At 36.1% G+C, this 27,576-nt stretch overlaps 2 protein-coding genes across 5 annotated transcripts in view; one reads left to right on the top strand and one right to left on the bottom strand.

The window, feature by feature from the left end:
- Positions 1–16,437, bottom strand: part of tbxas1 (thromboxane A synthase 1 (platelet)) — a 70,302-nt gene extending 53,865 nt beyond the window's left edge. Inside the window, exons 1-2 of one of the 3 annotated variants that reach the window (XM_079620049.1) lie at positions 16,321–16,437; positions 14,108–14,226 (exon numbers count right to left, since the gene is read on the bottom strand). In XM_079620049.1, the coding sequence (XP_079476175.1) occupies positions 14,108–14,208 (101 nt within the window). In that variant the 5' untranslated portion in view covers positions 14,209–14,226; positions 16,321–16,437. Of the gene's footprint in view, positions 1–14,107; positions 14,227–14,925; positions 15,065–16,320 lie in introns of those variants that run through there. The other 2 variants (XM_079620050.1, XM_079620051.1) reach the window with 2 other exon arrangements.
- Positions 16,438–17,781: 1,344 nt separating this feature from the next.
- The window catches only part of hipk2 (homeodomain interacting protein kinase 2), a 97,173-nt gene continuing 87,378 nt past the window's right edge, over positions 17,782–27,576 (top strand). For both annotated transcript variants that reach the window (XM_079620338.1, XM_079620337.1), the window contains exon 1: positions 17,782–18,210. In XM_079620338.1, the coding sequence (XP_079476464.1) occupies positions 18,192–18,210 (19 nt within the window). In that variant the 5' untranslated portion in view covers positions 17,782–18,191. The remainder of the gene's footprint in view (positions 18,211–27,576) is intronic.

Below are 27,576 nucleotides of genomic sequence, written 5' to 3'. Positions count from 1 at the left end.
CATAACGTGCCACTTTGGACTTGTGAACTGCAGATAGCATCAAATAAGGATAATTTTATCATTTATTAATTTGCACAGAATATCTAATGTGTGTAAGGATTCATTTTTAATACTTGTTCACTGTAATAATAATAATAAAAAAAGATTTATAGAAAACTAAACTTAATTTACATGTTGTGTCCAATGAATTGACAAGAAAAAAGTTCTCAACTTTTGAGAAGCAAGTATAACTCAAAAGCTCATGCAAAAATTAAACAAAATATGAGTTGGGTGTGCACTGTATCATATCATATATTTTGTGTGTGTAACATCGCAGGGTAGTGCCCTATTCAGAACTCACTTGAGACTGCCTTTTAATTCCAATTCAGTTGCTAAATTTGAAATGAATTTGAATTGAGGATGAAAATAGTATACAGAAGCAGAATTAAAATTAACCGAAATTCAAAATTAGACTAGAAATGGCAAAGACAATTTTATATTAAATCATATTTAATAAATGTACTATTGTGGACAATGGTGGACGAATACTTAATTTCTCAGAATGCATAGATTTTTTAATGAATTCCTTTTCCTGTCATTCCAACTCAAGGTCTTGTGTGGTGTGGCCAATTCAAAATCAAAAGGGAGACAATTTTTCAATTCTGACGTTTGCACAACCCTGGTATCAACTCCTGGTATATTGTGGCAATCCATAAAACAAAGATTCCTCATTACCGCCTAATACTAATATCTGACATGACAATCTCTTTAAGTCCCCCTGTAGTCAATCATTTTATCCCTTAAAGCTCATCTTTAATTTAAAACGTTTTTTCCTTGAAAAAAATCTTCATGCCTTAAATAGCTTGAATGTAACTCTACACCCTTGCCTCATTTAGTATACACGGTTATATGAATGCAAATGAGCCCCGCCTCCACTCACTCACACCAGCTCAGAGATCCACACGTTGACGTGATTGGTTACAAGGTAGTTTGTGTCGTCACAAACACCAGCGATTTCAAACTGTGTTTTTGAGATTCTTTGGTTCACTGCAGTTTTAAGATGAAAATACTCAGCAATGGTGTTGACTATTGAATTTGCAAATGGTTCATCTTAAAGCATATTAAAAATACCACATTGACATATAAACAACATTAAAAGCTTGATTTTCACCACAGGGGGGCTTTAAGAAACACAAAAGAGATTTGTGTCATTGAGTCATTCATCCACACAGGGGCTCATACAGGGGCGTCCAGTTTGACACATGCTCACAGCTACGCATTTCAAAGATTCTCCCTCTGTCACATAATCAATCATATGTAGGACTCAGAGTCATACACAATGAAGCCTCTGATCTGAGCAGCATATAAGCATATTAGAATGCTTTCTGGAGGATCATGTGACATTTTAAAACATTAAAACAAAAAACAGTTATTTTAAATTGTAATAATATTTCACAATATTATGTTTTACTTTATTCTTGATCCAATAAATGCAGATTTGTTGAGCATAAGATACTTCTTTAAAAAAAAAAATCTTACATACCCAAAACTTTTGAAAATGAGTGAAAATGTTAAACCAGTGTATACCAAAGAGTGTCAACTTTTTTTATATATATATTTACATTGTAGTTAAACAGTCTCTGATGGTTAAATCTGGAACATAAAAATGTAGATGCCTCAGAATCCTGACAAATTTCTTTTTTCTCGTTGAGAAAACTAGCCTATGCCACTCCCACCATACATGCATCAAAGCAGTAGGAGCAACATTTCTCGATTTACGGATATGACGAGACACGCACGGGCGAGTGACGTACAGTATAAACGCAATTTCCCGTGAAAACCATCCCTCAGGTCTAATACATAAACACTTATAAAAGGTTTACCATAGTGAATCAGGGACAAAAACACGTTTCGGAAAAAGGATTGATGATGTATTGACTCATTATACACTTTTTTTTTTTAAACAAAACTTACATAGAGGGCCTTTAAGCTTTTGGTCATATGCACACACAAATTTGGGTCTATAAACCTCTTTCAAACGGATACTATGTTCTAGCTATTAATGCATATCATCGAACGAACAGCAAGCAGCTTTTGTGACAGTCAGTAAATAGCTATCATTGAACGATTTACAGCTTGGCATATTTACAGCTGATTTGTGTGCAACTGGAGATGGATTCATGTAGACATCTATTTTACCAAGGTTTTGTGCCGTTACTGTACCCAGAGGGATTGTTGAGTGCCGCCTGTAGAAGAGATAACCAACCCACACAGTTGATGTAAGATATCCTTGTTTACCGACCCGTGTCGTCGTGCTATGCAAACTAATGGCTGCATGTTAAAAGCCCCTCACTGAGTTTAAAGGTTTTTTTTAATGACTTCTAATTCCTCTCATCACTATGCGATGTGCAATTCAGCATACCAGCCTTTATTAAACACACAAACACTTATTCCTTGTTATAGTTTCAGTGCGTGTCAGACTACAGAGGGAGGAGTTCACGTGTCTTCTCGGTGCCGAACCATCGTCAACCATTCATCAACGTGTTTATTTAAAGTGAAGAGAAAGGGGAGAAAAGGAATAAACCAAGAGAGAAGGCAGCTTTGAAAAGGAGTATATCTTGGCCTGTCACCTCCTCACTGCTGAAGTGCATTGTGTGTGCAGGTGCACATGTGTAGCCAGCTGTGAGACAACAATAACCAAAAATAGGCTGAAAAATGGCGCTAAAATAGAAGTGTGAACGGGCCTGCTGTGACATCTCTCTCATCGGCATTAGTCATGCGAGTCCCTCCGGTTCCATAACACCTCCCCAGGACCCAATCCTGTTCTTCCGAGCCTTTCCACACAAAACATGGTGCTATTTCCAGCCCTCAGCAGGGACTACGGCACGTCTCGTTAAAGACGGCGGAGAGATTCTGTATCAATCTGAAGCTCACAGACATCATGTAAAAGGACAATGACTTGAAGGAATAGTTCATCCAAAAATCCTGTCATTATTTAACTTAAAACATTACGTGTCATTATTTACTCACCCTTATGTTGTTCTAAACCTGTATGACATTATTTCTTCTGTGGAGACATTTTGGATAATGTACTGATCCATGAATTACTATTAAAAGGGAGTGAGGCTTTAATAATGAGCTTTAAAGAGGACATGCGTATGTTTCATAAAAGTGGTCAATATGATTCATGATTCACAGCGATAGTGACAGCTTTGTGTGAGGAACTGATATTAAGTCATTATTCACTGAAATTCTTCAAATCTGCCCATTCTTGATCTGTTCTTTTGATTTAATCCAGGTCTCAAATCAATGATCCGGTTGGCAGCCAAGTGCAGGGGAATAGCAACTAAACTTCTGGTCAGTTTTCTTCACACAAAGCTATCATATGACTTCAGAAAACTTAAAATCTTGATGGACTTATGGACCACATTTATGTTACTTTATGGTGCTTTTGTGTCCTTTTGAAGTTTGAAAGCTTTAATCCCTATTCACTGTAATTGCATGGAAATCAGTGAACAGTATTAATAACTCTCATTTTTGTCTTCTCCAGAAGAAAGAAAGTCATACACGTTTAGAACGACATGAGAGCGAGTCAATAATGGAATAGTTTTCATTTTTAGGTAAACTACTCCTTTAAAATTAAGTCTATGAGAGCACTTTACACTTTAAACGTCATTTAAATATTAAATCGTCATTTAAATATTCCAAGTCTCAACTTGAAAAACGTCAACATTCACGCCATCGGCCTCGCACTGTTCCCACGGCTCTCGACCCCGGCCTGCTTGCCACACTAATTCTCCTTGAGTTTAATTCTCCCATCTTTTCGATGAATCGGTTATCTGAATGATTCATTCATGATTTGATCCAGGTTACAACTCGCTTACTCAATGATCCAGCTAACAGCCCACTGGAGGTGAATACCAACTATCATTTTGGTCTGTTTTTTCCACACAAAGCTATAAGACTTCAGAAAATTCCCTTTTTTAAGCTTGAAAGCTTCAATCTCCATTCACTGTAATTTCATGGAAAAGTGTACAGTTCTTCAATACCTCTCCTTTTGTGTTCTTCTAAAGAAAGTCATACGTGTTTGGAACAATATAAGAGCGAGTAAATAATGGCATAATTCAAGATTTTTAGATGAACTACTCCTTTAAAATGAAGTCTATGAAAGCACTCTCCCCATTAACAGTCATTTAAAGGGGACCTATTATGCAAAATTCACTTTTCCATGGTGTTTGAACATAAATGTGTGTCAGCAGTGTTTAGACTGATATGGCTTTAAAACTCAAGCAGATAACAAACTTTCATGATGATGAAGAGCAGCAATGTCGCATGAGCGTGACCGCGATAGAAATGATAATCAAAAACCAAACAGATGTTTTAGTTTTTGGCAGATTATCCGAGGCTCGAGCTGTACAGGCCCCACCCTCTTTTGAATAAGGGGGCGGGGAGCAGCAGCTCATTTGCATTTAAAGATACATGCATGAAAACAGAATGTTTTACCTTCCACTCAAAAATAAATTATCTGTGGGGTATTTTGAGCTGAAACTTCACGGACACATTCTGGGGACACCTGAGACTTATAAAAGGGCACAATAGGTCCCCTTTAAATCTGGTGGCTAGGGTAAAAATATCCTCTACTTCTTCTCTAATCAAGGTTGTCTTCAAGACTCCACTTGTACTTCATTAATCCCATAAGACTCCACAGGCAGAAAAAGAAGAAGTAATTTTAGCAGCTATGAAAAGATGATCTAAAGCGAAATCATATCATAATGACAGTGAATTAATGCAAGCTGCAGGAGGTCTCGTCAGTCGTTTTTGTGGCGCTTTACAACACGGTGCCACCGCAAACCAAACCAAGAGCCTGACGAAAGCGACTACTGACTTTCGTCACTTCATAATCGAATAACAGTTGTGCAATTTGAGATTTAATTTACGTATAACTCTCCCTCCACACATCTGCAGCATGAGGTGTCAAGACAATTTGGTTACGGACTTTAATGGTGTGTGCTAGGGTACTCAATTTCCATATTAGCGGGCCTATCTTCGCGGCGGTCTTGCACTGCGAGCGGCGGCGAGCTCATTTACAGTGGAGGGTGGATCTGGGTGAAATTAGAGTAGATTACCATATTTAGATTTATTAGGTGCCCATCACCGTGGAAACGGAGGAGCGTAGCAGCTTCTCGGGGAGGTGTGCATGTTTGATATGATTAACATCTGTGATGGATGAGCTGTCCAACGGCCCTCAATTAAACAATAACTATTCCACAGGCTGGCCAATGACAAAGAAAGTCAAACAGTGTGTGCAAGTGCCTCACTGCCAAGTCAGCTGTCCACAGCTTGATGGAATCAGCATTGAATGGTCGGCGCACAGCCTCTACTTTCACATTGGAGGGCAGAGATAGTCACTTAGATTGGGCTACCGAGGACCCAGAGGGAACAGACAATCTAGCACTGTGGGATTTCACTGCACTGAGGGTATAAAGAGAGATTGACTGAAACTAGCAGTTAGGGATGAGGAATTTTGGTCCAAGCAAACATACAGAGAGCCAAATGCTCTTAAATGCGCTATACTGAACCAATAAAGTACAAATAACATTAAGAGTAAGGCTAAAAAACATTTGCTGAAACAATAAAACATTGGGACTTCATCGATTGCCGTGTGTAGCAAAAACCTAACTGACTAAGTCCTAATCAAACTATACATAAAGTACACTAACATTTAATAGTTTGAGGTCAGTAAGATTTAGCAAAAAAAGAAAGAAAAAAAATAATACTTTCATTTTGTAAGGATGCATTTAATTGATCAAAAGTGACAGTAAAGATATTTATAATGTTGCAAAAGATTTCTATTTCAAATAAATGCTGTTCTTTTGAACTTTCTATTCATAAAAGAATCCTAGAAAAATGTGTCACAGTTTCCCTAAAAATATTATGCCGCACAACTGTTTTAAACGTTAATAATAATAAGAAATTATATTGAGCACCAAATCGGCATATTAGAATGATTTCTGAAGGATCACGTGACACCAAAAACTGGAGTAATGATCTGGTATAAATTACATTATAAAATATATTAAAATAGAAATTTTCAATTGTAATAATGTTTCATAATATTACTGTATTTTTGATCAAATAAATGCAGCCTTAAGAGACTTTAATAAAATCTTACTGAATGCCAATTTGTGAACGGTAGTGTAACTCAAACAAATAGCTCACATTACCATGGTACCATGGCAACACTTTTTAAATATATTTACTGTATTTAGTGTAATGAGTACAGCAATTGCAACCCTCATCAACCTACAAGCTCCACTCTTCAGCACAATAGTAACACAAAATTCATTAAAATAATTAATGGTTCATTAAAAGTAACATCCTTCCGCTACAAAATATAGTCCCTGTCATGGAAGCCTGTATTAACCAATCAGCATCTAGAACCAGACCTATAACAACAGAATGGTCAGAAAACTGCCACACCAGGCCAGCGGAATCAGTTTGCATGAATTTCACTCAAGAGCAGCACAGAAGAGTGTCATGAAGTTTTTGCAGGGACAATCTCCTTGGAGTAACCTGGGTTTAAGTGTCTTCCTCAAGGGCACAACGGTGATCACTTCATTCTTGTGGTATAAAACCAGCAACCTTTCAGTTGCCAGCCCAAACTGTAACCACAATACTACAGCTACTGTAGGACCTCAATCCTTGAGAAGAGAGAGAACGTAAATACAGATCACATAGGGTGATTTTTTATAATATGTCAATCATAACATAACGTCTCAGACTGCCAGCATGTGTTTACATTTTTTAATAACGTTGTGCATTAGGATTAAGCGTTTTTAATAGACTCCTGGAATGAATTTAAAAGAGTTTGTCTTATGGAAGAGCAATAAAGTGAAACAGAGAGAATCCATAAGATATCACAGCAGATGTCACACATCTACTGTAAGTGCATGACCTCTCTGAAGTGGTGCCCGATGTTTATGCAGAGTCCAGAGGGTGACAGATGGGTTCGCACTCGACTGTCTCTTAAATTTTATGAGAGGATCTATTAGAATATGTCATCTTCTCCACTCAGCCTTGCCAGTGGAGAGATTCGGTCATGGTCACAAGGCCCCTATATCCACAGTGTGTTAAGTGAGAGAGATTAGCAAGTTCAATGCCAGAGGAAAACAAACTTCTCAGGTTTCACAGATGGGGAATTCACAGTTTTTATGAAGGAGACCCATTTTTAATGTACCGTAATGAAGACAGAGGGACAACAGTAGATGTACATTATGTTATTAACCTTCATATTCTTCAGATTTCTGCTATTAAATTAAAAGAGCAATAATCTAGCACATTTACAAATGCGTCATTCTAAAGGTCTTGTTTTGCTGCATATTAATTGCAATTAAATTAATTTAAAGAGAGAGAAGGTCAAATAAATTCATCTGTATTATATATATATATAATAAAAATAACATCATAATAGTAGTAGTAATCATATTTTATGCATCAGGATGCAAAGTGTGTTATTGGCACAATAGTCCTATACACAAAATAAATATTCCTTTCAACCAGATACAGGTTAAAGCTTGAGAAAACTTGCATACACAAGTATGCAAACACAAACGTTTCTCGCTACACATGCTGGATGCCACTTGCAGAAAACGATTTAATGCACGCAAAATAAACATTGCATTCTCAGCGCTTCCACACGGACCACTAAATGAGGCATCAGCGTAAACTGGCCAAATTTGATAGTCTTGGATTCACTGTAAAAAGTGATCAGTTAATTGAAAAAATTAAGTTATGTGGAATTGTCAAGTTCACATAACTTAATTTTAACTTAGTTTAATAATTTTAAGGCAACAGGTTTCCTCATTTTGTTTAAGTTAACTCAACTGATCACTTTTTACAGTGTTCCAATTTACAGAACAACACACATTTATCTGCTCATGTTGCCAATTCAAGTTACCCAAATAATCTTTTTTTTTTTTTAAATAGAGGGCTGAACCTAACGCTTTATTCGAGTAGGTGACGCCGCGACTGTCTCCAGTCCCCTCTCATCATGGGTTTATGCGTAATGAAGCAGAAGGGGACAGAGTTCAGAAGAAGTTCAGCTCACTGCTAATCACGCTTTCCTCGCATTCTGGCAATTGCAAACACTCTGAAGGCTCTGTCATTGTAAAACCCTTGAATCTACTGGTTCAAGCTGGCCTCTTATATAAGCTATAACCTTTTGCACTGAAGATCAATTCTTTGTCTAAAGGAAAATGAAATGTGCTGGAAATGCTCAGTGTACTAGTGTTTCCGCCAAGCACATTTAGCCATATTTTGCTGCATTGCCGGGAACTTACCATATCAATTGCAAGTTTGATGCAAATAAATAACGTTTGCCAGCCTTCTTCTTTACACATGGATGACCTCAGAGGAGAGACTTGGCTCCTCTATTGATTAGAAAGTTTTGTTCCGTAACACTGCGTCTTTTCTAGTTTAAGTTTATGTTTTTGATATGCATCTCAAGGATACAAGGCTTATATTTAACAGTGCATTCAAGTTTCAAATTAGGGACTAATCCTCTAATATGGCTTATTTTTGTTTTGGGACCAACCCAAAATGCTTATTGATATGCCCTCCATAAAATCCAGATTATTTTGATTTATTCTCTTTGTCATAGCTAACCCGGTGCAGAAAGGTTTCATCCCCAAATCTCCATTTGCACTGTGAGTGACAGAGTGAGTGAGCCCTTACATAACTAACCTCTTTACGTCCACTGTGAATGACAGTCGTGCCTTTGCCAACAGACAGGAATTTACTTGTTTTGTGTATGTGTGTGTGTGTAAGACTGCTAAACGTTAAATAACAGGGACAGCATCTGTACCCAATGGAGGGAAAAAGCCGTTGATCAGTATCCGATTATGTCCGTTTATCATTTATTATCTAATTTCTTAGATAATGTCATATGGACTTCCAAAAATACGATGCAACACATGGCCTAATATTTTTGCCTCTAAATATTTTTTTCTCTGTAAACAAACAGATAAACAAATTCACAGTGAAAAAAAAGGTACTTACGGTAACCTTCAGAAAATGTTGCCAATCAAATTAAATAATATAGTTTTATTTTCTATTTATTTTGTTTACTATCCGTTCTCAAAATGTTTAGAAATATTAGAGAAATATTTAATGCTTTTTAAAATGTTGTAGATTTAAATACCAAATGAGAATCGCTAAACTTATTGCATACATTTTGAGACAAATGTCTTGTTAAATTTTTTCAGGATAATTTCAAGGTAATTCAAGTAAAAAAATAAAAATTTGTCAACGTATGGTATTTGGGTATATATTTGGGGTAAAAGGCGCCCTGCTGTAATAAATAACATTATAATAAACAGTTTTCCATTTGCTGACATGACATGGTTAGATTCAGATGGTAAATATCATAAATTAAGTTGGGAGATAATCACCATATTTATAATGAAACCATCATATTTAAAAAATATAATATTAATCATATCATATAATAAAATATATTTATTGTTACTATTAAATAATCGTGGGATGTCATGCAATGCTTCAGAATCTTTTCTTTTTTCAGATAATTTTGTTTCTGTATTTTTAAAATAAACGCATTTTAAAGACAGTATATTTATAACAAAAATGTATTCATTTATTTATCCCAAAAAATAAATTTTATATATGGTCAATTATAGTTTTAATTTCAGTATATATAAATAGATAGAGATAAAAGATTGAAATCAAAAATATAATTTTAATTCAGTGAATAGAATATCAATATCTTGAAGGACATTACAAAAAAACATTGCATGTCTCTAATGCTCTAAAATCATCAAAGTGTATTCATGAAGGTGCCAATTCTCTTTGATATTTCACTGGTATCATTTCGTAATAATGAAAATTTCATAGAAAAACGTGTAACCTATAATTTAATTTCTTAGATAACCTTGGAAAAAATTACTCTACAGTAGATGTATTTTAGCTTAATTGAAACTAGCTGGAGCTGCAGTTGACTCAAAAGTGTTTGAATAGCAAAGTAATACTATACTGTATGATGCCACAAGTCGTGATGCCCTCACATAAGCATCACAATGGATATATATAAATAAAAAATAAGAAAACCACAGCATTTAACTGGAAGTAAAGACATTGCTTATCTTTTTAGACAGGCTTAAGTTCATAACCCTTAATTACCCAGCAGGCTGTTGTTCAGAGGACTCCTGTTGCTATTGACAGCATGAGAAAGTAGCTCTTTCTCTGTTAAAGGTGACAGTTTAAATGTTAAAGAAAGAAGGGTGTGACTATGACTAAGCCCTCTAAAAATGGCTGTAATTAAATTCACTGATTCCAACCCTGCAATAAAGTTCTGATATGGAAAACTTAATATAACCTTAATAGAGACCTGCATCTCCGATCAGCTTCTCACAAGCCTGAGTCACTGCATTACAAGAGCAGTGTTGAAATAACCCTTCATTTGAATACTGAGCACTTTTGTTTAAAGTCACTGCATTGTTTTTTTATAAGCACTGCTGTCCAACAGAATCATGTTACTCTCTATAAAATGACACTGAACAGAATTTTATTTTGCATTTTACTCCAAGTGACCTTTTTTTTTTCTTAGTAAAGTTCCATACACTTGTTTCAATAAAAGGACACATTTAGTCATCACAAGATGTCAATGCATACTGTGTCAATCATCTTTAGTTTAAACATTGCAAAGGCATAACTGGCACTATTAGAGCAGAGGAGATTGATGCAGTAATCAATTCACAAAGAGAAATAAAATCAAAATAGCTCGGTTTTGACAAAATTACCATATGGAAACTATGACTAAACCTCCAGGCATCTATGTGTCATAATAACCACATTAAAAAATAGATTCTTGTTGCTTTTTGACTATTTAATTTCCATGACTTCATTATGACTTTTTCAGTCAGACTTTTAGAAATCATTTTATATGATTTTTTTGCAGTCATGATAATTTTATTTAATTTCTAGTATCTAATATTTAATTGACTAGAAATGTAAGAATATACTATATATTTTATATATATATATATATATATATATATATATATATATATTAGTATAAACTTAAATTTCTAGTGTATATATATATACACAGTGGGGAAAACAAGTATTTGATACACTACCAATTTTGCAGGTTTTCCCACTTACAAAGCATGTAGAAGTCTAGATAAAATCATTTTTATCATAGGTACTCTTCAACTGCGAGTGACGGAATCGAAAACAAAAATCCAGATGATCACATTGTGTGATTTTTAAGTAATTAATTAGCATTTTATTGCATGACATAAGTATTTGATAAATCAGAAAAGCAGAACTTAATATTTGGTACAGAAACCTGTGTTTGCAATTACAGAGATCATATGTTTCCTGTAGTTCTTGACCAGGTTTGCACACACTGCAGCAGGGATTTTGGCCCACTCCTCCATACACACCTTCTCCAGATCCTTCAGGTTCCGGGGCTGTCGCTGGGCAATACGGACTTTCAGCTCCCTCCAAAGATTTTCTATTGGGTTCAGGTCTGGACACTGGCTAGGCCACTCCAGGACCTTGAGATGCTTCTTACGGAGCCACTCCTTAGTTACCCTGGCTGTGTGTTTCGGGTCGTTGTCATGCTGGGAGACCCAGCCACGACCCATCTTCAATGCTCTTACTGAGGGAAGGAGGTTGTTGGCCAAGATCTCGCGATACATGGCCCCATCCATCCTCCCCTCAATACGGTGCAGTCGTCCTGTCCCCTTTGCAGAAAAGCATCTCCAAAGAATGATGTTTCCACCTCCATGCTTCACGGTTGGGATGGTGTTCTTGGGGTTGTACTCATCCTTCTTCCTCCAAACACGGCGAGTGGAGTTTAGACCAAAAAGCTCTATTTTTGTCTCATCAGACCACCTGACCTTATCCCATTCCTCCTCTGGATCATCCAGATGGTCATTTGCAAACTTCAGACGGGCCTGGACATGTGCTGGCTTGAGCAGGGGTCCTTGTGTGCGCTGCAGGATTTTAATCCATGACGGCGTAGTGTGTTACTAATGGTTTTCTTTGAGACTGTGGTCCCAGCTCTCTTCAGCTCATTGACCAGGTCCTGCCGTGTAGTTCTGGGCTCATCCTTCACCTTCCTCATGATCATTGATGCCCCACGAGGTGAGATTTTGCATGGTGCCCATGACCGAGGGAGATTGACCGTCATCTTGAACTTCTTCCATTTTCTAATAATTGCACCAACAGTTGTTGCCTTCTCACCAAGCTGCTTGCCTATTGTCCTGTAGCCCATCCCAGCCTTGTGCAGGTCTACAATTTTATCCCTGATGTCCTTACACAGCTCTCTGGTCTTGGCCATTGTGAAGAGGTTGGAGTCTGTTTGATTGAGTGTGTGGACAGGTGTCTTTTATACAGGTAACAAGTTCAAACAGGTGCAGTTAATACAGGTAATGGGTCTCATTCATGAAGCATTCGTAAATATACGAGTAAATATGTGAGTGATTTGCGCGTAAAGAGACCTTCCCGAAAACTCTTCTCCTGATTCACAAATACTTCGTAAACGTCAGATGTGATAGTGAAACGTGTGTGTGTGTTAATGAATTCCAATCAGTCGTAAATGGGACGCGCGTGCACGCTCATTCTCAATTACCATAAATCCCGCCCATTAAATCCGACTGACAACCATATATGGGCATCATATTATGACACCAAACGAAGGATTTCAACATGTCTTCTCAAAAGCGAATGAAAAAGAACAATTTCTCAGATGCAGAAATTGAAGTTTTATTATCAGAAGTTCATTCAAAACGGCACATTTTATTTTCAAGCATAGCTACATAGTGGCGTATCAGGTCCTAAAAAAAGGAAGCTTGGCAGATATTACAGATGCAGTTACTGGAGTTTCATCTGTTAATCGAACAGTCCCAGAAGTGAAAAGAAAATGGTTTGACATGAAGCACGACTGCAAAAAAAACAAATTAGTTCACTTCGAAAAAATATAGCCCAGCCCTATTGAAAGCAATTAATTATTTGATTAAAGTGTTCCGTTTGCTATTACTGGCTCTCATAATAAAAGTAAAAATAAAAACTACATGTAATTACTATATATAATATTTTTTTCAAAATGCTGTGTGTAAATATGTACCCGATTAAGGTGAATTAAAATGCAGCCTCATTAATGAGCAAAACGTTCGGAAGTTAAACGCACTATTTACACGTGGTTGGGAGCAGGTGTAGATTTCTTTCGTACCAACTAACATTTGGAAAATACGAACATTTTAATGAATCCGAAAATTTACGCCAGAACCACTTTACACACGATTTACACAAGAATTCGTTCTGCTCGTGTTTCATGAATGAGACCCATTGAGTGGAGAACAGGAGGGCTTCTTAAAGAAAAACTTACAGGTCTGTGAGAGCCGGAGTTCTTACTGGTTGGTAGGTGATCAAATACTTAAGTCATGCAATAAAATGCAAATTAATTATTTAAAAATCATACGTGATTTTCTGGATTTTTGTTTTAGATTCCGTCTCTCACAGTTGAAGTGTACCTATGATAAAAATGACAGACCTCTATATGCTTTGTAAGAAGGAAAACCTGCAAAATCGGCAGTGTATCAAATACTTGTTCTCCCCACTGTAAAATGCTTATAGAAATATTTATATAATGTTTTTATAGCTATAATCATGTGATGCTACTGATCGATGAACCTGTCAGGTATATTTGTCGAGGATAAGTTGGGCTTGAAAACTTGAGCTTTTTATCTTAAGGTTTTGACTTCTGTATTTACTATTGTCACAGTTGCGTTCCTGGGGCAAAAACGTTGAATTTCTTTCAGCCTGCCCTTCGCATGACTGTAAAATGGGAACTGAATCTGGATGTTGTCTGCATTCAAACAGAAAGTCGTTTAAAAGATAAGTGCGGATACACGTGATATTGGAATTTGATCAGATCATTCCATCCAGCTCCTGAGGAAAACAAGCCCGAGCTGTTTGGATCTCACAGTGGTATGCATTTCCCACCATGCCGTTAGAAACATCGGCATAAGAAATCTGCTATTGCAATCTGAGAAAAATGTTTGTGATGCAAGTGGAAACCTCATGATCAAATTGTTTTACTCACCGGTAAAGGAGGCCAAGGAACAGCAAGAAAAGGCCCACAGACACTGAGAGTCCACTCGCCTCGACTCCAAACCATTTCAGAATGTCAACTAACGGCTGCATGATCTCACCGCTGGCTTCCTGCACACAGAGACGATGCCAAACTAAATGCACTAAGAGTTCAAAGTATTTGTTATCTACACACTGTAACATCACAATATGTAAGTGAGCTTACAATACACCAGATAAACAATTTTATCAGATCTTAATAAAAAATAAAATAAAAAAAGACAAGTAAATGAATATATACTGTAAGGTTGCACTTTATTTTTTACAGTATGTGTGTAAGTAACAAGGTAATACAAGGCAACTACATGGGTTAAGGTTAGGTTTAGGGTTGGTACATACAGTATTACCCAGTTATTGCAATTTACTATAACAAGTACGTAGTATGTACATGGGGAACTGACTGTAAAATAAAGTGCTACCTATCTGTCTTGTATAAGGACAATTTAACATTCATCCATTAATTTTGGTTACTGCATAGGCCAGAACAATCAAATATATATGGTCATAATAACACACAAAGACACACTAAATAAAAGAGACATTATGTGAATTACAACGCTAACTGCATAAAGCAACATAGCTAATATTGCACCATTGGGATTTAAACCTGGCTATATTTGCTTCTGCTAGCTAACTAAACAAATCAAAACAAGAGATGAAAATAACTTCTGTGTGATAAGTTAATTTCGATAGTTAAACGAACTGTTCCTCGATTTTTTTCACTGCAGTGTAAATTGAGCAATGAATAAACAAAACAAGTTGTCATCTTACCCTTTTGTAAGTGAAAATAGGCAAAGAATTCCCAGAGACTTACTGCATACTAAAGCAGTAACCCAAGCAATATCTAGAATGAAAAAAAAACACCTAGCAAAGAGCAACCACTCTAGAATTGTGCCAGCGAAAGTTCAGAAAATTATACAGAATCTAGGCTAATCCTCCATGAGGATGGGAACACTGACCTGTGACACTTGACCCATTCACCTCACGCATTTTCAGTGGTTAAGATCATTACAAAATGTAAATGGTTAACAAGCTCAGAAGTTGCAACAGTCAAGTTAATAATAAAAAAAGAACTAGCCTATAAAAATCAATGAAACTACAAGAACTATTTAAAAAAACACAAAAAACTATTTATTTCTTTTTTACAGGTTATATACTTTTTACAATACTGTAAGAAAAAGAATACAACTAGATGATATTAGGTAATGCTAACTCACTTCAGCGTGCGAAAAACACACAATCAGATTCCTTCAACCTTATATGAGCACTTTATTTTTCACTGCTTCTCTGAGTGATCTTGCATGTTTGATGCTCTAATCTGTACAGTCACATGTGTCTTACAGCTTTAGGATTTCTCTAACATGCATTTCTCTAAATCCCAAAGGCTCTTGATAGTGAACAAGGGGCCCTGAGATGACATACGGTCATCTACATTGCGATGATGCTCTCCCAAGTCAGTGTGGAGGTGCAGTAAACCTCCAAGGAAATGTAGCCTAAAAAGACAGAATCTTCAACAAGAGCTGTGTATACTTCCCAGAGCACACCAGCTTAATGTAAAGAATGCTTACATTCTGTTAATAATTACATCCTCTTAACAGTTAACGCTGAAGTTCTTCCGAGCATGGCTGACATTAAATTATCAATAACTGTTAAACACCGAGAGCATAAGGACTTCGACCAATGTGCAAAAGGGCCAAATATATCATGCGTAGGCCTACTTGATCAGACAGAGATAAGAGACATATAAAACTAATGATCATGAGGAATATATTAAGCCGCATTACTATAGTAAAAAAGCTTATTAATGTGCATGATTTGTCATGATTGTCACATAAACAAAGAAAGAAAATGTAAAAAAAATGGAAACATATTGTGTTCGTTCATTTTTATTTTCTCAAGGGTTGATTGCTGTTTAAAATGTAGCGGCAACACTGTGTTTCTGTTGCTGTTTCTGTTTCAAAACATAAGAATAAGTTTAATATGTCATGTCACAGGCAGACATTTCCCCCGTTGTTTGTTTTGAAATGCGTACAGCCGTTTAGGCTACGTAAAATGACTGAGCAGAAGCGATCATCTCTACTAATAATCTTTGCGGTTTCTCGAGTCAATCTGGGATGGTACAGTGTTATAAACATGATATGTGAATGATATAAACAACGCGCTTACCCTGTGTTTGCCAACAACCGCTTGCGATGACACGGAGGCGTTCTGGAACTTGTAGTTTTTATGCGTCAAAAAAAAAAAAAAAAAAAACTACCATTTCCACACGCAATGGCGTTTGGTACTTGTAGTTTACACCGATGACTAGTAAAATAGAGATGTACAGTTCTTTATTTAAAATAAATAAATTAAAATAAATAGTCAAGCAAGAAAAGTGAGTATGAAATATAATATTTTGTTATTATCCCCACATTCAATTGCTCTTTTTACTTTATATATTACTAGAAATATACAATAAACATACTATAAAATAATTTAATAAAACAGTTAATTCATATTGCGTCAGTTTATAGCCTGTGTTTGCCACAGATAGCTATATTTGGTTGTCTTGCATTTTAAAATAGCCTATTGTTTTGTGTGGAAAACCTGCATGACCTCTTGAAGATCACTGTTTTGTTTTGTTTTGTTTTGTTCTAGCTGACCGATAACTAATTTCTGTATGAATCTCTTTAATCCTTTATTGTTATTATTATTATTATTATTTAGCTTTAACAATAAACATGCAAAATATGTAATTAGCTGGATGCATCCAGCTCATGTTACATTACAGCTTAGGCTATTTACTGTCATAATACGTTTATAAAACTATACAAAAAATACATCTAAAACAGGGTTTGATAAATGTTATCATTGCTTTATGCAAATACAATTTCCCATGCAATAGTATCAATTGTATTGTCTCAACAACTATGGAAAATGTTACAGTCTAAAACAATATGGGTTCATCTATTGTAATTATTTTATGAAATGCACATATTTTGTTTTAAAAATGGATACATGGTTCCAGAAACCTCGAGAGTAATACATTTTAAAGAGATTCTGGCTCAAGATTACATCTCTATAATCCCATTCTGATGGACTTTATTCTGCGTAAATCCAGTGACGTCACTGGGCAATCACACATATCAGAATCATCCTCAACCTGCTGGGGAAAAAAGAAGAAAAAACGATGGATACAATCAATATTTTGAATGCAATAATCAAATCTTACCGTTTTTTAATCAAACACGTTATTGTTAATATAATTGGCTGAAACCTAAAGAACATCTGTCAATGTTTTTTAATAGTCTTTATTATTTATTTATTAGTGTTGCAGTAGAAGTATTAAAAATAAGAATATATGGGTATGGTATCATACAAAGTCATTTTTAGCATGTGCAATTATGGTAACCTAATCTTTGAAAATGTAAACGTTTGGATGCATCTGTATTCATTCAGTAGCCTATATCAAAGTACCACGGTATTAACATCTTATATCATCACTATACCGTGTTATCATCAAAGTAAGGAATCAATACATGTCATATCAGTGGTATTTTGACAGAATTCGCTTTTTTCAGAAGGGTAGGGTAATATGGCTAATATGAACCCGATCGAGTAGATCGTCGTTTGATTTAGAGCCTCTGCTCAACACGATCGCTTGTCTCGTCGTTCGATTACAACGCAAAGTCGCTCCGTTCTACACTCGCTCGTTTCTCTCATTGCAACTTTTGCAGGCACTCACTCCACAGACATGATCACCAGCTGAAGCCAAGACCTGCAATTTGGCTCTCTTTTGGAGCCAAAACAGCATCGAGACCCGTGGAGTTAAGTTGCTGACATCCTTTTTTCATCACTCACCCGGGGCCGATTATTAAATAAAAATTCTGGATGTGATTTTTCAATCTTTTATCCCTTTTCTCTCCCCGATGAACTGGGTTAGTAATGCAGGAGACAGCAGCGATTCTGTCCGCGGCTCAAGATGGCAGATTTTTATTGAGTTGTGAACAGTGCTGTCGCTTCATTTTTTGCCATGAATAACAGAAATCCTTGCACCGATGGCCCCTGTATACGAAGGTAAGATCCACTGCCCTTACGAGGGTGAAATTAATGTCAGACCTGCACATAATTGACTAACATTATTCACTCTCTCTGCAGAGAGACCATCGGGTCTGAGGTTTATTACCAGTGTTTCTTGTGTCAGAGAGGATGCTTTTGTTAAATTATAATTATTTATCAAACCTTAGCTTTATGTAAGTTGTTGAATTCGTCCAGGATTATTGTGGATTAAGACTAACATGTATTTGAAACCGCGAACCTCCCTCGGTTTCATTGTGCTGTGCTGTCTCTTCACCTAATGTTTATTGTTAGAGGCTATCATTACAAAATAGCACAGTTTTATAATAGATGGCTTTGTTTTCTGTATGTTCATAAATAGATAATTGATCTGTTATCTTAATATACGAAACTGAAAGGGAAAAGTGGATATGAAGCAAACAGGCAGTATGTAACCTATACAGAGAGCATGATTGTAAATCTTGGATTTGCACTTACTCTTTTCTTATTTTACTATTATGTGACTTGTTATGGTATTGCTAATGCACAGTATGGGTTGTAATGGTTTTAGACTAACTAATACACTGCAGTGTTATGGTGACTAATCCTTGTGCAGGAATATGCTTTATACATAATAGGAGGTTTATAGTGTAGACTTTTTACTTTTTTCTTTTTAAATAATTTTTATGTTCGCAACGAGGGGTGAAATCGATTTACCAACAGCCTAAAAGGCTTTTTTTAGTTCTCCAGAGAGTATCCCGAGGTCACTTACAGGGTTAGTTCACCTCGAAAATTAATTCTGTCATCATTTACTCACCTAAAAACCTCGGTCGTTGACTTTCTTTTTTTACCCGTAGAGATTTTAGACCGAATGTTAGTGAAAGACAGCATTAGTCACTAATACTATTTGCTTTCATTGTATGGGAAAAAAAAGATGAAATGAAAGCGACTGACATGTCTATTACAGGTTTGGAATGACATGAGGACTGTCTGAGTATGAGAGAATTTACATTTTTGGATAAACTATCCCTTTGAGGCTGTGTCTGGAAACTGTGTGACAGCATTTTTAGGCATCATAGGTGCATGTGCAGCTTTTTGGGGCATTACACTAAAGGTGCCTTCCGAGTCTGTGCTTAAAAATACTGTCTGTAGTCAGTTCACTGTAGGCACAGCCTGCGGTTGGAGTTTGGTTTCAGAATCAGATTGAGAATGAATCCTATTCCGTCTGGTTTTAACTCATGATTTGGACAAAGACTAAGCCGTGCATCTGTACGACAGGTGCCCTGCCACACTTTAGACAGCATAAGGACTGCGTTTATCCTCTTCAATTTTTCAATATTTCTGATTGATTACCCATGCTCCCTCTGCTGGTGATAGCAACCACTCCCACCCCCCTTCATCTGATTTTTTTTTTCTGTCTTCCAGATTATATGCACAAAATAAATAAGCAATCTACTTTTTAATGTTTGCCCTAAGAACTATGCAGTTAAAGCAAGTGGGAAGACATGTAAACTTTTACTCAACAGTTCTACAACTTTCTCAATTGATTATACTTTAATTGACTCATGAGATGGATGGATGTATAGATAGATACTGCAGATGGATGGATGCTAAAATAGATTCATCTTGTGGGATTGTAACATTTGAAGACCCTGAAGGTAACCTTATGGGACACATAAAGACCCTCGAGGCTTGGCTCAGCCTTCATGTTACTTTAGAGGTTTGCTCTGGCTGTTGTGTAAACAGCATCTCTTATGGGAATGTTCACCATGATCCCAAACAAAACCAAGTGAGCTCATTTAAGAAACAATCTGTGGGACTTTAACCTCATTGTTTAGTCAAGCAGTGATGCTCATATGGTGTAAAGAGAGATTTGCCAGTTGGAAGTAATAGTTGATGTGGAAAAGACATTGATCTGGTGCGTTCTCTTTCTCTTTCTCTGCTCTTGCTTATTATAGATGCATGCACTTACGATGGAAATGTGGAGCAGATTCACACATTTCCTTTACTGTCCATATGTCTCGTGTGATATTATGAATGTCATTATGTAGTTTACACTTCAGATGTTTGTGTGGTTTCCTTTGCTGTTTGTCATTCTTTGTATAGCGTTGTTTTCATTGAGCTGCAAAAGAGAATTTTTAACTTATTACCTTACAAACACCTAATAATTGTTATTTGTTGCTTCTTGTGGTTTGAGCAACCAGTCCAATTTAATGGCGATATGTTGAGTGTATGTGAGGATGCATTAAAACTAGATGAAATGTCTGTTCATGCTTGTTTAGCATTTATTTACGGATTCCTCTGCTCATCTCAAGGCTGTCAGATGCGAGTATTGTTCCGCTAAGGCACATGCGTGCGCGCCGCATTGAGCTCTTTTCAAAAAGCAGGAGTAAAAGACCTTTCAGTTTGTGAATAAATATCTGTTACTGCTCCAGTTTAGGGTACAGACTGTCCGTGGAGACGTTTGTAATGCCAGGCCATAGTGAGAGCTCTTTGTTGTTGCCTTTTCCCCTGCACTGATGTGTCTTTGTGGAGCGCTGTGGTGCAGGCTCAACGCTCTGGCCCCAGATTACTCTTCCGTATGGGACTGAGCCAGAGGAGTCTTGGCTCCTGGCCCCGTAACCCACACTGACATGTTGATAAATGCCTGATGTGAGGACCAGGACAACCTGTCTCTACGGCAGAAGGAAGCAAATGTTTAGCTTTGGAAATCTACAGATGGAAAAAGACACCTTGAGTCAGGCTTGGGCTTTTTCGATTACATTTTTTTTCTTTATGTATTTGGGTCATGTGAGGTGATTATTATGAATGTTATTTGCATTATGCTTAATATTTAAAGGAATAGTTTCTTTAAAATAAAAACTCCTTATTTATTTCCCCCCTCATGCTGTTTTAAGTCTACATGACTTTCTTTCTTTACTGAAACGCCAAAGGAAATGATTGTATTTGATCAAAAATACAGACAAAAACTTTTGAACAGTAGTTCAAAAGTTTTTGTCTGTATTTTTGATCAAATACATGTTGCCTTAGTGAACACAAGAGACTTAAAAGCATAAGAATGTTACCGACTCTAAACTTTTGAATGTACTGTAGTATATATAGTCACAAGAGACTTCCAATCCAAATGGCTTCTTCATTATATTCTGAAACAAATCTCTTAAAGACCCAGTATAATGGTCTTTATTGTCTAAACCATGTGATTAGTTTCTTTTAGATGATCTCTGCCAACTGTTTTTGCTTCTAGACCTTTAGAAACCTTCTTGGTTCCCCTGAGTTCGAGTTCACTCCGCCATCTCCACTTGACGACTGTCTGCATCCCAATACATTTCATAAAACGACTGTTCTAACGTGTCTTTCTGTTTTGGTGTAGTTGATCGATTGTCCATAACTGATCCCGAGGTCCAAGGTCTTTGCCAGTTAAGAATTGCAGGAAAATCTATATATTTAGAGGTCATTACCCCTGACTGAGTTTACATTGTTGGCCCCCTTGATCAAGAGGAAGTGCTTCTTTGCAAGGACACTGACGCATTGTCACAACAGTCTCCCTTTGGCAGACGGACAAATGCCTGGTTCTCATAGCCATCCTCGTTTGAAAACCACAATGGCTGTCCAGGTCATTGGTCACTCTTAGAACTGGATGTTTCTAAGTGCATTATACTCCTTACAGGACTTTTTGCCTCACCGTGGGTCAATGAATGAACCGCAGTCTTACTGAATGTGATTATGCTGTCCACATCTTGTGCTCCTTTGAAGCCTGAGGGACATTTGAGCTCTCAGAACCTCAGTGGGGAAATGGCTCACAGGTGTGCTCTGGTGCCCAAGGGAGCAGAATTGTGGGATATGGGGGTTGGTTAGTTAATGGGGTCTGTCCTACTGACAGAAACCAAAAGTGTATAGAGGAAAACGGGGCTTTGTGTTAGTTACTGACCAGGGTGAGCTCATTAAAACAAAATGTTGGTATAGGTATTTACTTTGTATGTGAAATTTACCAATTAGAATTTAGAAACTGAAATGTACAATATCAATGGATTGACAGCATAAATTGTATGCACTTATGAATGTATGATTTTAGAGATGTACTAATCTTTGATTTATCAATAGGAAGACATTGTTAATGCCAATTTATTTCTAAATGAAATCAAGGACTATTAAAAGTAAAGTAATTTGCGCTCATTTGTGAATAGCTGTAATTATTTTCAAAGCTCAACATGTATGAGATATAAACACAGTGGATGTTTTGGTATAAGATGTTTTTCTCATGAACTGATTTATGTGGGTGCTGTCACAGGGATTTTGACCTCTGGAAGTCTCACAGGATGAAACCGTTAAAATGTCAAATTAAGTAAACGGCTTTAAAATGGCTTTAAATATTGAATTTGTCTCTTTTATTATAAACACAATAAAAACAAACGTTGAATTCTATTAATTCAACATTCCATAAACCTCAGAGGATTCGTAAACATCTGTATGTCTCTGAAGTTGTTCATTTGTGAAAGCGTTTACATTTCAGATGCTATCAATATGCTGATATTGTATGTTTCATTGTCTATGTAAACATATGAAAATGTATGTTTGCTAGAGTTAGGATCAGTGGAGAATTTAAGGTTTTTTTTTTTTTTTTGGTGCCGGACTGGTAAAGTTTTAACTTTATATACAGTATATATTCTACTGCAATTTTTAATACAATTATAAAACTTTATATTGTAACCATTTTTCATTCTTCGTTCGCAGTTATCTTACTATTATTTGTATACTATAAATATTTCAATTTAGTAAATAATAAATATTATTAATATTTTAAATTGGCTATATTTTTTATTTTTCATTTTAGTTTTTGTCAGTCATTTGTTTTTGTATAATTTTAAACATATCCTATTTAAGTTAGCTGCCAAGGCAAAATTTCTAATTTTTCGTTTAAGTTTTTCATCTTATTTTTATATATTATTTATTTTATTTATAGCTTTATTTCAATAAATTAATTAGCGTTTTTTTGTTGTTTTAGTTAACAATACGAAACAAAACCCTGAGATTATTGCAATTATTTAATTGTATTGAAGGCCTAGTTTTTAACAAACCTGCATATTGTTTTGTGCTTAAAAAAAATTATTTACAGATTTAAAATTTAAAGTTTAAAATTTTGTTGTACCTTTCCAATGAGTTCTTTCTCATTACTTTTAGCTTGTTCACTGATGGTTCACTTTATGACACTGGTCATCACCATTTTCAGTGTAAAAAAATAAATTAGAGTTCATGTTTTTCTTTAGGTTTATTATAAATCCAACTTTGGATAAAATATTAGACACACGGTTTATAAGGTTTAATTATTATTTGAATTAATTTCTTATTTTTGTATCTTAATAATTGCTGTGGTTTTAGAGCAATGCCTATTTAAAAGCCAATTTCTTTAGAATGCAAGTTAGTCATGCCTAATATCTTTTCAATAGTTTCACATGATATAAATAGTTTTTTGGGGGTTACACTTTTATTTTAAGGTGTCGTAGTTACATTGTACTTACTCAAATAAGTACTAAGTAATATTAATTAACTGTACTTAATAGAGTTAGGGTTTGGTTTAAGGTTAGTTACTTGTAATTATGCAATTATGTAGCCTAATTATGCACAATTTACTGCTATAGTATGCAGTAACATGTAACTATCACCTTAAAATAAAGTATTATCAGTTTCCTCGTTGCCTCGCAAAGGGATCATCATCACATTGCATTGCTCTTTCTCATCGAGTTCTTATCTGTACGTCCCTCTTGGGCATCACAGCATATGACCTGCAGGCTGCATAATGGAAATTTATGATTTCATAATTAGCCTGTTTGCTGTGCTCATGTTGACTCGCGGAATAATTTGTTATGTAACTCCCAGTTTAAATCTAATTTGTGGTTCTTTGTTTGTGAAAGTTTTGGCATGACTGGCAACGATTAGGCCGCTATAAAGTTTGAGGGAGAGCGATGGCAGCGACGTGAGCCTGCGAGCTCTCGCCACATGCGCTCCGCTGAGGTGAGTTCAGCTTGCGGAAACAGAAGGATCCAGCTGCAAGCCTCTCTGTTTGTTTCGTGGTGCAGGCGTCAGATATGATCCAGCACCAAGGGCATTTTCAGACAATGCTGAGTGTCATACCAACCTTTCTACACCCACACTTCTCCTGCAGCACCGATGCATTCTGGGATATGTGGCGTGTTTACACGGTAAACAAAAGGTTTGCATTTAGTTGCCAGGCTTTGTCAACATACGGTCACTTAGTGAGGTAAACAAGCAGCTGTGAAAATGCAAAGGTAAACCGAGGGATATGACGAGGATATCACGCATATGAGACATTTGTGTTTTTTGTTTCAAAACATCACAAACTTATAGGGGCCGCGGCATAAAATTAAATAAAAAGGTAATTGCAACTTTATTTCACAATTCGGACTTTATATCTCACAATTAGGAGGAATAGAAGAAAATTCGGAACTGTGAGGTATAAAAGTCAACAAATGCGAGAAGAAATAAGTCACATTGTTTCCGCCGTGGACGAAAAGAAAAGGTAAAACTAAATTTAATCTCAAAAAGACTTATTTTTATATAAGAAAAGTCCAAATTGTAAGATATACTCAATCATGGAAAAATTGCGAGAAGTCGCACTTGTTAATTTTTTTTATTCCGTGGCTTCAATACAAACCGGCCTGTTTTGACCCCTTCTGTAAGGTCTGGTGGATGTGCTTTTTTTTCTTTTTTCTTTTTTTCTTAAAGGGTGGGGGTCCAACTGGCATGTTTCCTTTGATCAGATATGAGAGGATCAGTTCACGCTGGGGTCTCTCCCGGCTGCATTCTTCCACCAACAAAGGGAAATGAAAGGGGGGCTTTTTTTCACAGCCGCTGGATTTGCGGGGCTGTAATCACATGGCAATTACTCCTTCATGAAGGGCACCATTCATTTCGCCTTCACACCTATGGTTACCGGCACCAGGGTTCATATCACCAGCCACTTACTGATGGGATTCAGCTGCTTTTGTACAATGCAAGTCCTGCTTATTCATATGGATACGTCTACTTTCATCCGGCTACATTTGAAAACAGCATTTTAGTTTCAAAGCGCTATTCGTCCACACTAGCGTTTATCCAAAAGTTGTCAAATGTCTGAAACGCTTAAATCACCTTACTGTGCGAATAAAGTTCACTGAGATGATCCCAAAAGACAGACATAATAAAGTTCTCAAGCTAATCTTCTGGCACGATCATTTCATTAGCAAAATATTCCTCCACTCAATGGTACATCCAGGTCTATTCACGCTATTCATGGTCTAAACGCATTGCGAGTACATTTTCTATAATATGAATATTGTACAATGTATCATTTATTTTTAACAACTCCATGAAAGTGACCATCTATGGATACAATATGCCTATGACAAACCAAGCGTCATGGTTTTCGAATACCTCTGTTTTCAAAGACAACACTACAGCGCAAAAATGGCGTCTCAATGTGGACGGAAGGCCAAAATGTAGAGAAAAAGATTAAGTGATTAATTATCCATTTAAAAGAAGATTAATTATCCAGATTAATGTTGACGTAGTAGCCTATATATCAAGTGGTTGATGACATGGGCATCTTTGTTTTTTAGCCAACATTTATTTTGAGCTGTAAGTACAGTACATGGAGATAAAACATGGTTTTGTAGTCTCATGTGCCGGTTTTTGTAATGTGGGTTACTGTGCATGAGCATACATGGATGAAACCGAGGGTTGAATTGGCACACAATGCATTCATTGGTCTTTCAGTATGTTCTCCCCCTCTCTTTTCTGCCCATGCCATGCCAGCTTGCTGAAAGCACATTGTCTATGCCCTATATAATCCCATTGTTGTCGAGAAGCCCCCAAGACTTAGGCCACTTGGCATGGCGAGGCTTGGCCCGCTTTATTTGGGTTTATATGTACAGTCCGAACTTGATGTGACAGACAGATTAACTTTACCCACAAATATCTCATAGTTAGCTCCTAAATAAATAAACACTGTTGCATAAAGATGCTCATGTTTCAATGGTTACATTTATTAGGGTTGGTATTGATTGTACGTGGAAACTCAAGGGGTGTACGCACACACTGACAGTGATTTGTATGTTCAGCATTATGCAAATGAGCAGGGAGTTCTGTCACAACTACCAATGGTAGTACAGACAGTGATGCGCACTCTGATAATATTAATAAAAATTGACTGGTACTCATAAATACAGAAAAATCATTGTCAATACATATATTTCCTCTATTAATGAAAGTTTTTTTTTTTTTAAACAATCAGATTTTAAAATGAATATTTTTACACAACATTATAATTATAATGTTTTGAAGCCCAAATTTAATTGTAGCATACATTTATTTGACATTTTAATGTTTTAAGCACTTTTTTATTTACTTTATTTTTTCATATTTTAATATTGACACTTTTTGTTGCTAGTTTTTTATTTATATTATTTATTTAAATGTACTTTTTTAAACAAAGTGGGATAGATTTATAAATGTATAGGCCTATACAGGTGAAACTCGAAAATTTTGAATATGGTGCAAATTAAAGTTAATTTATTTCAGTAATTCAACTTAAAAGGTGAAACTAATTTATTATATAGACTCATTACATGCAAAGTGAGATATGTCAAGCCTTTATTTGTTATAATTTTGATGATTATGGCTTACAGCATGAAAACCTTTTCACAATTTTAAACTTGGGGCTTTCATAAGCTGTAAGCCATAATCATTGAACTTAACAAACATAACAAATAAAGGCTTGAAATATCTCATTTTGCATGTAATGAGTCTATATAATATAATAGTTTCATCTTTTATGTTGAATTACTGAAATAAATGAACTTTTGCACCATATTCGAATTTTTCGAGTTTCACCTGTACATCTATCCCATTTGTTTAAAAAGGTAATTTAAATGCATAATAAAAATAAAAATAATAGTAATAAAGAAAAGAGTAAATATTAAAATACGAAACATTAAAAAGTGGTTAAAACATTAAAATAAATGTATGCTTTTTGGCTTTTTTCCCTATTGATATAGTGTGGACAAGATCAGTAAATGCTGCTTGCTGGTTTCGAATTGGCATTGCCCAGCCCACACGAGAATGTACGTCTCCGTCTTCCTTTAACCTTTTCTCAAAGCTTACATAGTCAGGAGAATAGAGAAGAAGAGCCCTGAGAGAGATCTTGTCAATAAAGAAGTCTCTTCAAAATAGTCACTTCCCACCCTCTCATGTTTAATGCCTCACGTACAGAGCTGCAGGTAAAACTCTACACACACACACACACACACACACACACACACACACACACACACACACACACACACACACACACACACACACACACACACACACACATTCACAGTGTGGGGTTTG

This window comes from Phoxinus phoxinus (assembly GCF_949152265.1).
Source record: "Phoxinus phoxinus genome assembly, chromosome: 8".
Taxonomy (NCBI): Eukaryota; Metazoa; Chordata; class Actinopteri; order Cypriniformes; family Leuciscidae; genus Phoxinus; species Phoxinus phoxinus.
The sequence above is the reverse complement of the archived record's forward strand: the minus strand, read 5'-3'. Positions and strand labels throughout refer to the sequence as shown.